The sequence below is a fragment of the Mandrillus leucophaeus genome, unplaced genomic scaffold (assembly GCF_000951045.1).
Source record: "Mandrillus leucophaeus isolate KB7577 unplaced genomic scaffold, Mleu.le_1.0 Scaffold537, whole genome shotgun sequence".
NCBI lineage: Eukaryota > Metazoa > Chordata > Mammalia > Primates > Cercopithecidae > Mandrillus > Mandrillus leucophaeus.
In genome coordinates this window covers 1961179-1972687 of record NW_012105775.1, presented here as the reverse complement: position 1 = coordinate 1972687, position 11509 = coordinate 1961179, and the positions used below count along the sequence as shown (strand labels likewise).

The following is an 11509-nucleotide window of genomic DNA, read 5'->3' as shown; positions in this document are numbered from 1 at the left end:
CAGCCGGCATGGTGTCCCAGGTGCTGCAGCTGCTCCGGCAGGGCGTGTGGGCCGCGCTCACCGGGGGCTGGTACCACGACCCAGAGCAGAGCAAGTTCACCAACAGCTGCCACCTCTACCTGTGGCTGTTCCTGCTGCTGCTGCCCCTGGCCCTGCACCTGGTGAGTGGGGAGGGTCAGGTCCCGGGGAGCTGTGGGGATGGAGGGAAGGAGGAGAAAGGAACCACAGACGTGCCATCAGCCTCACGGGGTTTCAGGTTCGTAGAGATTCTTAAGAGACGGAAGGGGAAGGGCTTCAGAAATTTGGGACAGAGAACGTGCAGAGAAAGGGGGCTATGAGGATTCACTGGAAAAGAAAAGTAGACAGGACTGCGGGGGCTCGGGGACTCATTAAGAATTGATGCCGGATGTTAGGATGAGTCACTCTCCTTGTGGCAGGGAGCTTGCAGCTTGTTTTGTAGGTGGGTAACTCTAGGCCTCAGAGCTGGGTAACTTGGGATAATGTTTGGTGTGAAATACTGTAGATTGTAGCCAAGAGGCAAAACGAAATGTAAAAAGCAAACTCATTTCAGTTATTGGCCCCTTTTTTCCCTTCTCACCTTCTTTCTTGTTTTGCTTTGGGAAGGCAAGTTCAATTATCAATTACTCACATTGTAATTTCTACACCACTATGTATAGAATTCTGTAGGAAGATATAATAATGGATAAATCCAATGTACTTTATGCTAGACAAAGTATTACAACGTTTAGTTGGGGCTTGACATTTTAGTGGGGTTGTGGTAAGTGAGTGCTTGCTGAAAAACTACATCGATGACCTTCTTAGGTAGATTATACGTAATTAAAACAATGGTTTACCTTCTTTGAAAAGCTGTACAGGTAAGGTGTTCCACGTCTTATTAAGCTTTACATGCTAAGAATCTAATTTTGGTATGTCTGTTGGAGGACTTTATTCCTAACACAGTATTAGATCATGGGTTTTTTACAGCAAAAATTGTCAATGAGTTTGCATGACTGATGGATTCCGAGTTTGACATTTGTGATTGGGTTCTTCTTTACTCTTTTTCCGGCAGTGTATCCAAAGGGTCAGAAGTCTGGGTGTGAAGTCATGATGCCTGGGTTAAATTTTGGGTCTACTGGTTACCAGTTCTGTGACCTTGGGGAGGTTATTTACCGTCTCATTTTTCATTTTCTTATCTGTAAAATGAGAAAAGGTAAGAGTACCAGATTTGCAGATTGTTTTAGGGATTAAATGAGATAGTACATATAAAGCCACAGGTCTGACTTGACCTGAGATTGGGCTCAGACTTGGGTTTGCAGTTCTGTTCTGCTACTTATTAGCTGTTTGGTCTGATACTGAACTTTTCTAAAACTTAGTGTTCATATCATTAAAATAGATGTGATCATCATAATCACCAGTTCACAGAAAAAATAATCAAAATTGTATATAAAAAGCATTAAATATGGAAACTGCTTGGAAACCCTTCAATAAATGCAAGTTTCTTTATTCTTTCTGATTTTGTGCACCATTTTTCTTAACTCATTTTTCTTTAGCCTATGGGTCCCAGTGTTTTCCCTTTTCCTAGAGGGACAGCATAGCAAAGTCATGAGGAACACAGCCCTCACCAGTGTGAAATCCTGGTTCTCCTGCTTACTAGACCTAGTATGAGCTTGAGCAAGCTTTGCCTTCCTTGTTTGTAAAGCAGGGATAATTATAGTACCTCCCTTATAGGGGAATATGAGAACTGAGTGAATTAATAGATGAAAGTACTCTTAGTACCTGTCACAAACAGAGTGCTCAGTAAGAGATGCCCTTTTTTTTTCCTTCCCCAGCTTCTAAAATCTCTCTATCCTGATGTTTTCTGATTCCATTTAGCTAGAATTAATTTCTCTTCTTCCTTACCCTTATATCATTCTGTACTTACTATTTGTTTTACAGCATTCTGTAGTTGGACTATCAGCATTAATAGCACTTTTCGAATTCTATCTGGTACTTAGTTGTAGGAACATGTATTTCACTTCTATGTCTAGATCATAAGCTTTTTTGAGGGCATGGGTTTTTATGTTGTTTATTCATCTTGGTTTTTCCTTGTACATAGCAGAGTGCTCTGCATTTGGTAACACTGATCTCCTATATAATTAACTTGTGTGTCTCTTTCTTTTCCAACTAGCATTAGTCTACCTCACTATGCTTTTTGAATATTTCCTGATAATGAAAGCAATATATATTCCGCTTATAATCCCACTCCTCAGAAACAACCACATTAGAATTTAATGTTGTGTTCCTGCAGATGTTTTTTTCTATGCATATGGGCTCATTTTTGTAAAACTCTACTTAAGATTTGATGTCTACGTATGGTCAGAACCCTTAATTTCTACCTAACTATGCTTTATTGAGTAGCTTGATTTAGATCTTGCGTTTGTGAGTAGGAAATTGTCCTTCGTTAACTTGCTTTTCGATGATATTTAAATGTAATTTTCAGCTAAATCTCAAAATGTTAGAAAGTAAAATCTGAGACTTAAATAATTTTACTTTTATATCAGGCTTTAAAAAGTAAAACAGATGTGCCCAAATTTTTATATCTCTATGCCAGCATGCCTTTAACTATTATAGAATAATGGTATGTGGGTGCAGCTACTTTTTAATATATAGCCTGTCTTATTAAAAACGCAACAGGTTATTTTTTTCTTGCTTTGGTCTTCTGGTTTCTGAAAGTGCCCTTGAAATAAAAGGCCCTTTTCCCCAGTGGAGGCTTATTCTTCAGATCTTGGTGCTTAAACATATTTCTCTGCACTTCAGTGTTGTCTGTGATTGTTAATGTCTTTTTCAATTTGTTCATTTACAGTCATTTGTTCCAAGAAGATACTTGACTAATTACTGACAACAGGGGCTTAGTCAAAGTTCTGTTAACTTCTGTTTTTTTTTTTTTTTTTTTTTTACAATTTGGTAATTTTGGTTTAAACATGTTTAAGAAAGTTTTTGTCGGGCATGGTGGCTCACGCCTGTAATCCCAGCACTTTGGGAGGCCAAAGTGGGTGGATCCCTTGAAATTAGGAGTACAAGACCAGCTTGGCCAACATAGTGAAACCCTGTCTTTACTAAAAATACAAAAAATTAGCTGGGTGTGGTGGTGCATGCCTGCAATCCCAGTGACTCAGGAAGCATGAGAATCGCTTGAACCCTGGAGGCAGAGGTTGCAGTGAGCCAAAATCACGCCACTGCACTCCAGACTGGGTGACAGAGCAAGACTCTGTCTCAAAAAAAAAAAAAAAAAAAGAAAAGAAAAAGGAAAGAAAGAAAATTTCACTATTTAAAGTATCGAGTATTTTAAATATTTTTATTATTAATTATTGAGGCAAATTTCTAATCCCTAGAATGTACTTAGATCTGGGTGATAATGTGGAAAATAGTGATTTATTAGCATTTGTAAACTATGATTATATTTGTGAGAAATGTTTGGAAATGTACAACTGAAAACAGTAAGTCAATTTGGATAACTTGGAAAGAGTTTTACTTTGGTTGATTATCAACCTCCTTTTCTTTTGGACGCACTGAAAGATGATTTGTCTTGAGAGATATTTACATTGTCACTATTACATGTGTTTTGTCTTTATTCTTTTGAGATGATAATTAATGGAGATTCAGAGCTGAGTTTTCTTTACAGTAGGGGCATATGGGCATGATTCTGGCCTTGTGTCAGTTCTGAGAGCATAAGCCTCATGTCAAAAGACACAGTTCCCGTTCTTCCTCTTATCAATTGTGTGGCCTTGTGCAAGTCACCTTACTTCTCCAGACCTCAGTTTTATCATCTGTAGAATGCGGATAACACCTTCATTTTATAAGTTTAGCAACTGAGGTCCAGGGAGAGTCAGCTGTTTGCCTACAGTCATCTAGATAGTCAGTGGTAAAATTCTGCATTTAGCCGAGGTTCTGTAGCATCCAAGTCTTTGGCCCTTCCAGGACACTATGCTGCCTGACATAGTACATATAAGAACACTTTGAAGTCTGTGAAACAGTGGAGCCACCTACAGTGGAATTATGATTATGCCAGTGGCATCGTGGTCAGCTCCACTGGAGAGGAAGAGTTGAGTGATGGGAAGAATGAGGTGGAACTTTCACATCCTTCCAAACCCCATGCACGGCAATATTAGACTTGATTTTCCAGGCCTGACATATGTGTTTGGATGGGCAGCCCTTTCCGCGCTTGTGGACAGGAAGCCTGTCTTTTGTTTTATGGCCGGAGCTTTCTGTTTCCTTTCCTTTAACTTTAGCCAGACTTGTTCTGTTCCCAGTTCTGCTTTTTAAAATTTAATCTTAGAGACCTTCTTTGGTAAGACCTACATCATTTCTAATTGCCGTAATTATAATTAATAGGATTATCTGTCAAGCGCTAGCATAGTACTAGGCAAATAGTAAGCACCCAACACACTGTAATTGTTATTACAGCTAATTGGTGACATTTCTTTGAGAGTCCACAGTCATTTCCCATTCTGGTATGTCATTATTTTTTCTTAGATCTTGCATTCCTCTTTTTTCAATCAATATTTTCCCAAGATTTTACTATAAAAAGTTTAAAACATACAACAAAGCTGAAATAATTTTACTGCGTGCAGCCATATACACAGCACTTTGATTTTACTCCGTGAACATTTTACTATACTTGCTTTATCACCTATCTGTCCATTTGTCCATCCTTCTATTGATCCCTTATTCTACTTTATTTTCTTGATGCGTTTCAAAGTAAACTGCACACATCAGTCTATTTCTTCCTAAATACTTCACCTTGCATAATAAATGACAGTTTGATGGAAATTTAAATATACTGCATTTTAAAGAAAGTTACCATGGAGCTCTGGTTGTGGGCCCCGTGCACTAGGCATCTTGGATTATTCTACTCCTTCACACCCCTCACCCCCATAACAAGGCTTCCTGAGGCCTAAGAAATGAAGGTGCAATTGAATGTTGAGGTTTGAGAATAGAATTTAAGGTTTTGCATTTCTTTGACCACGCTTCCTTCCTTCCTTCTTTCCCTCTGCCTGCCTCCATGCTTCACCTAGACTTCCTCTCCTACTTTTAACATATAAGATGACTTTGTGTAAACTGTGGAAAGGCAGCCTCTGCAAAGAGGCAGCCTTTCCTGGCCCATTTAATCCTGTCAGCAGGAGACCTTTGTGCAGGGTGCAACCTGCACAGCCTTGCATAGCAGGCTTGGCCCATTCCACTTGGTTGTTGTTATTCTCTTGAACTGCTTGGCATGTCGCCGTTCCCAGAAGGTTACCTCTGTTCTAGTCAGTCCTAGCATTTATATCCAGTTTCCTCAAAAGAAAGGCTTTCTCTGTTAATGAATCACATAGCCCGTGCTTTCTTTCCTTGGACTCTCAGAACCTGGATATTTGGTCCTTCCACTTCTAGGGGCTTATTTATTCTTGCATTGAGATGCCTGATCCTTTGCACTATCTCCATAATTTACCTGAATGTCTGGCTTCCTGCCTGCTGCCCTCACCTGCCTGAAGCAGAGTTGTATTTGAGGTGAAGAGCCTGAGCATGGAGTTGCTTAAAAGGCATGCTTCCTGGGTCCTGAGCCTCCAGAAGAACCACAGACTTAGTCGCTCCAGATTTGGGCTGAATGCCAAACCATGCAGTTGTCTCTCAATTTTTGCTTCTCCAGGTGGCTCTGTGGATGGTGTGTGCAGAGGACTTGCCTGTGTGGAGGGTTCTGCTTTCCTGGAGTCCCTTCATTTGTTGCTGGGGCAGCCGTCTCCAGTCTTTTCAAATTGACAGTTCTTTTATTGAGTCACAGTTGCTCATCCCATTTATCCTCATCGTATGCCATTAGACACATGCATGTCTGCGGGCAGGATCTATGTCCCCAGGTTGTGTTTCTGTGTTTGTTTTTTCTTTCCATTCTGGTATGACAAGTTCATAACAAATTTTCTAGCAGTTAAACTTATGTCTCCTGCCCCATTCCCAGCTTTCTTAGGGCTTCTTGAGATTTCCCCCCGTTAGTGACTAGTTGTATTTTGAATGGTTCACTCCTCAGATATATGGCGTTTTTCCCCAGGGTAATGTCTAATACTTTAATACCCTATTATTTTTGTTTTAATTGAACAATCTAATTCACTTGGTGTTACTTCTTTTGTATAGAATACTTACTAGGTGATTGTTATTTTCTGGCTTTAATCATTTGGTCTTCTAAATGGTAAATTTTAAACATTAAGTATCTTATTGCTATTTCATCTTCTCTAAATATCCTTCCTATGCTCTCTGCAAGAAGAAAATGGACTCACTTTTAATGGTATTCAGATTTTTACATACTTTTTGTCTGGTGCATTTTCTTCTTTTAGCATTTACAATTGTATTATGTTACTATTATTGGAATAGGTAAGAATCACAGTTGACACTTCTGAACACATATGAGGCAGACACTTTCGTAAGAGCTTTGCAAGAAAGAAATCATCTCACCTTCCCCAGTTCCCCAGTGAGGCACCATCATTATTCCCATTTTACAGTCAATGAAACTAGCAAAAAGAGGTAGGTAAATATGCTTACAAATACATGACTGTCACGGCCTGACTAGGATTGAAGCCCAAGCATTGGAGTTCTTACCCACTCAGCCATATCACTTCTAACAGGTCATTTTACAATGTAGGCATTTTAGTCCTTTTTCATACTGCTATGAAGAAATACCCAAGACTGAGTAGTTTATAAAGGAAAGAGGTTTAATGGTCTCACAGTTCCACATGGCTAGGGAGGCCTCACAGTCATGGCACAAGGCAAGTGAGGAGCAAAGTCAGGTCTTACATGGTGGTAGACAAGAGAGCTTGTGCAGGAGAGCTCCCCTTTATAAAACCATCAGATCTCGTGTGACTTATACATTATCATGAGAACAGAATAGGAAAGACCTGCCTCATGGCTCAATTACCTCCCATTGGGTCCCTCCCATGACATGTGGGAATTAAGGGAGCTACAGTTTAAGATGAGATTTGGGTGGGGACACAGCCAAACCATATCAATTGGTATATATTCCTTGCGCATTTGCTTGAAGACATACGAACACTAAAAATGTACAAAAGGACACATAGCAAAAATATAACTTCCCTCTCACACTTATTTCTAGTTTCCCACTTGAGATGGAATCACTATACACAGCCTCTTGTGTTTTCTTGCACTGGTATTTCATACACATGTGAATGGAAGTTTGAATGTAAGGGGTCCTGAGTGTAATCATAAAGCATTCTTATTTGTCTTCCACTGTTCCTTTCAATTTGCCCTGGACACAAGTTTTTTTCCATATCCCAGATAAAAACATGGGTAAGCCCCATGACTTCAGATCACAGTTTATACACATTTTATGATGGCTTTAAGCAACAGAATACAGACTTGATTTAGATTGCAGAATGTGCAGTTCCGTGGCATAACCAAAGCTTCCATCATCCAGTCATTTCCAGGTAGGAAGGGACATGATAATGGCACAGTCTTTCCTGCTCTCCTCCTCCCTCAATGCATTGACCGATGTTTCTGATGTCCTTGGCTTTGGAGAGCAGGACGATTCTTTGTTGACTGTCACTGTGGTAAGCTGGCCTTGGGCTCTCAGAGCATGGCACATGTTCCCTAGTTGACTCTCTGGAGAGCTGCCTTCACACACCCTCAGAGACCCCGTTCTCCTTGCCAGCCTTGTCTCTCTGGCGCTTGTCTTGATGAGGGCTGCTGTGTCTTTGCCCTGTCTGGTTTCTTACTCTGTCCACCTCCAGCTTTCTTCTGCTCCAGTATCCTCTGCTCCATAGCCCGTTCACACATTGTCTAAAGCGATCTGTACAGATTCTCACATACAGAGTCCATGTCAATGTCCACGTATTCTTTTCCCCACCACATTCTAGGAGGACAGGCCAAGCTCATACCGCCATCAGAGCAGCTAGCCAGCCAGTCTCTGATCTTTCATCTTTTCTAGGAGGGAATCAGACAGCAGTCCACTGTGCCTTCTACCCCCACCCAAATGGTAGGGGACTCATATTAGGTGCCTTCTACCCCCACCCAAATGGTAGGGGACTCATAGGTTTCTAAGTGGTCCCACTGAAGGCCTTCTCTCCTGACTGAGGAAGGGGATTAGCTGTTCACCAGCAGACCTTTCCAAAAATCTTCATATGCCCTCTTTTTCTAAATTCTGTTACATCATTTTGAGTAAGGAATTTAAGATCATGTAACTCATTCTTATAATCTGTCTAGAAATGTCTGTTGTTTGTCCCAGAAATTTGTACTGGAATCCCTTACCCATCCTACCTTGGTTCCTTGGTCAACACTTCCATTAAAAATGTTATACAAATGTGTAATCATTTATGCATACATAACCTTGTTGTCCCTCTTGACAGAACATCTTGGAGATCATGACACAAAGAGCCTCCTCATTATTCATGTCTGCATAGTATTCCACTATTTCTATAAAGGGCAATTATTTGACTAGTCACTATTGAAGAATAATTAGGTTTTCAGATGATTTTTAACCTAATGCCATTGGTTGGATATGGATCAGTCAAGATGTGCTAGCTTATGCTGAAGTAATAACCAACCTAAACATGTGTTTGGCTTTACCAAGTTATTTTTTGTTATTTTTGTTTGAGATGGAGTCTCTCTGTGTTGCCCAGGCTGGAGTACAGTGGCACGATCTCAGGTCACTGCAACCTCTGCCTCCCAGGTTCAATCAATTCTCCTACTCAGCCTTCGGAGTATCTGGGATGACAGGCATGCACCACCACGCCTGGCTAAGTTTTTGTATTTTTAGTAGAGACGGGGTTTCACCATATTGGCCAGGCTGGTCTCAAACTCCTGATCTTGTGATCTGTCTGCCTCGGCCTCCCAAAGTGCTGGGATAACAGGTGTGAGCCACCAAGCCTGCCCACCAAGTTTATTTTTAATTTTTAATTTTATTATTATTTCTTTTTACAGATAGGACTCATTGTCACTCAGGCTGGAGAACAGTGGTGTAATTGTAACTCACTGCAACCTCAAACATTTGGGCTCTTGTGTCCTCCCACCTCAGCCTCCTGAGGAGCTGGGACTGCAGGCGTGTACCACCACATCTGGCTAATTTCTTATTTTTTGTAGAGATGAGGTCTTGCTGTACTCCCCAGGCTGGTGTCAAACTCAAGCAATCCTCCCAGTTTGGCCTCCCAAAGTGTTGGGATTACAGGTGTGAACCACTGCCCCTGGCCCTATTTTTTATTTATACTACATGTCCAACATGGTTCATTGGGGTGTCAGGGGTATAGTTAGCAGGGGGTCCTGCTCATTATAGGTATTTAGGAACACGGGTTGTTTGAGTCTTCATTTTGGGGTGACTGGGTGCATTACTCGCTATCATCCCCCCCATGACCCTGGATGATTATACCAGTCACTATGGTTGAGGGACACTGAGTGGGTTTCATGGTCTGACTCTGGAGGCTCCTGCCTGGAAATGGCAAATACCTCTTGCCCTCAGACTTCTTTGTCAAGGAATGTTGCATGGCCACACCTCACTTCAAAGGGAAAGGAGAGTGCAGTTCTACCCTGTGCCTGAGGGACTAACTGGACATGTTTGTTGGAGAGCACTTATGTCTATGACAACAGACTGAGTGCCAGATGTTCTGCTGGATATTGTGGAGACGTCAGGAGAACAAGGTGGATTGATGTCTTCTCCCCATGCAGTTAGCAGATAAACAGGCATGAATAACACAGTGATAATTGTTACTGTAGGGAAAGTACAGTTGCTGTACAGTAAAGGTGGGAGGTGGAATCTTGGCATGAGTACTTAAGGAAGGCTTCCCAGAGGAGGAAGTAATTTCTCATCTGAAATCTGATGAATGAGTAGGAGTTAGCCAAGCAAAGATGAGTAGAGGAGGAACAGCATTTCATGCAAGGGGAACAGCGTGTATTAAAGCTCTAAGGTGTATGAGAGTCTGGCCATTTTGCTGTACCCTTTAAGAATATGTGAGAGACATCAAGACACATGACCCCTAAAAACTTCAACAGGTGTCTGTTAAGGAAAAGAACATTCTCCCACATAATTATCACACCCAGAGAAGTTATTGATATGATGGTATTGTCTAATATATAGTTCCTATCCAAATTTCCAGTTATGCCAGTCAGTAATGTCTCTTAGAGAGCTGGGGTTTTTGGTTTTGTTTTTCTGTATCCAAGATTCAAACAAGGATCAAACATGCCTTTTAGTTGCCACATCTCTTGATTGTTCTTATTCTAAAATGAGTTCTCTAAGCCTCTGGGTCAGTGTTGTGTCCTTGTCGTGCATCACATCAGAGGGACAGAATTCTCCCACCTCTCCCCAACCCGCATCGTTGGTTAAGGTAGTGTCAGCCAGATGTCTCTATTATAAAATTACCAGTTTTCCCCTTTGTGTTTAGTGAGTGATCTGTGGAGTGAAACCTGGAGACTGTATATATTGTATTTCTAAAAGTCTTTCCCCCAATAGTTATAGCATAAATTGATGATTCTTGACTAAAATAATTATGACAATGGTGGTTGCAAAATGGTAATATTCTAATTTTCTTCCCACCTTTATTAATTGGTACTCTTCTGTAAAGAAGATTTTTTTTTTTTCCCATCCTCATAGTTTTGTTGCACTTTTTAGTGTGGTCTCATAGATTCATTTTTTAATTCAGTGGGAGTATAATCTATGCCTATCATCATTCTTTTTGATGTTCAAATGATCAAAACTTTGGCAAGTGAGACCTTCTTCATGCACATCCTGAGTTCCTCTTGGATATACTCTCATCAGTTTGTGAGCACGTTATTGCTTTCTGCCCAAAAAGATATTCCTGGCTTAGCTTGTACTTTCCCTGCCCCAGCCCTGAAAGAATCAGCCATTTTACCAAGGAGCCATGATCCTTGTGGTGGGGAATTACATTTGGAAACCAAAATCTAGGGCTGCAGTAGTTGCATTTGTTGCTACTAGTTGTCTTTGCCTCTAGACCCTTTCAGTAGATACAACTAGAAGATTGATCAATTTATAGGTTGAATGATTGAATAATCAATTGAAGTTTATTCTGAGACCATCAAACCAGTCCATATCAAAGGACTCTTCCTCTGCTTCCATTATTTCATATTTATATCTCCCTTCTCCCACAGTGAGAACTCTAGCTCACAACAATATCATTTGCCCAGTCCTAAAATGTACGCACGAATTCCTACTCCCATAACACCACCATAGACACATCTTTAAGGAAAAGTTCAAGACTGTTTAGAAGTTATTATTATTATTGTTTTTAGAATACGCATCACCAGTGATGTACTGCCAGAGTAGCATGCTCAAAAGTTACTTTGATGAATTCTTTTCTAATTATTTTTTGGTTCATCTTTGTGGTTATGCTATCATTTGATATATAGTTAGGTTCACTTGTAGCTATATAATTTTAGCTTTTCCTCCATCCTTGCTGATTTAATAATTTATACCAACAGGAGGTATAAAACATTAACATAGTTCACAAAACATATAAAAAGATATGCTGAATTACTTTATCAAAAG

The 11509-nt window shown here is 40.5% G+C and overlaps 1 protein-coding gene across 1 annotated transcript in view; it reads left to right on the top strand.

The window, feature by feature from the left end:
* Positions 1 to 6: 6 nt before the first annotated feature.
* PCNXL2 (pecanex-like 2 (Drosophila)) overlaps positions 7 to 11509 on the top strand; it is a 345612-nt gene continuing 334109 nt past the window's right edge. Inside the window, exon 1 of the mRNA XM_011997321.1 lies at positions 7 to 161. Within this exon, the coding sequence (XP_011852711.1) occupies positions 9 to 161 (153 nt within the window). The 5' untranslated portion in view covers positions 7 to 8. The remainder of the gene's footprint in view (positions 162 to 11509) is intronic.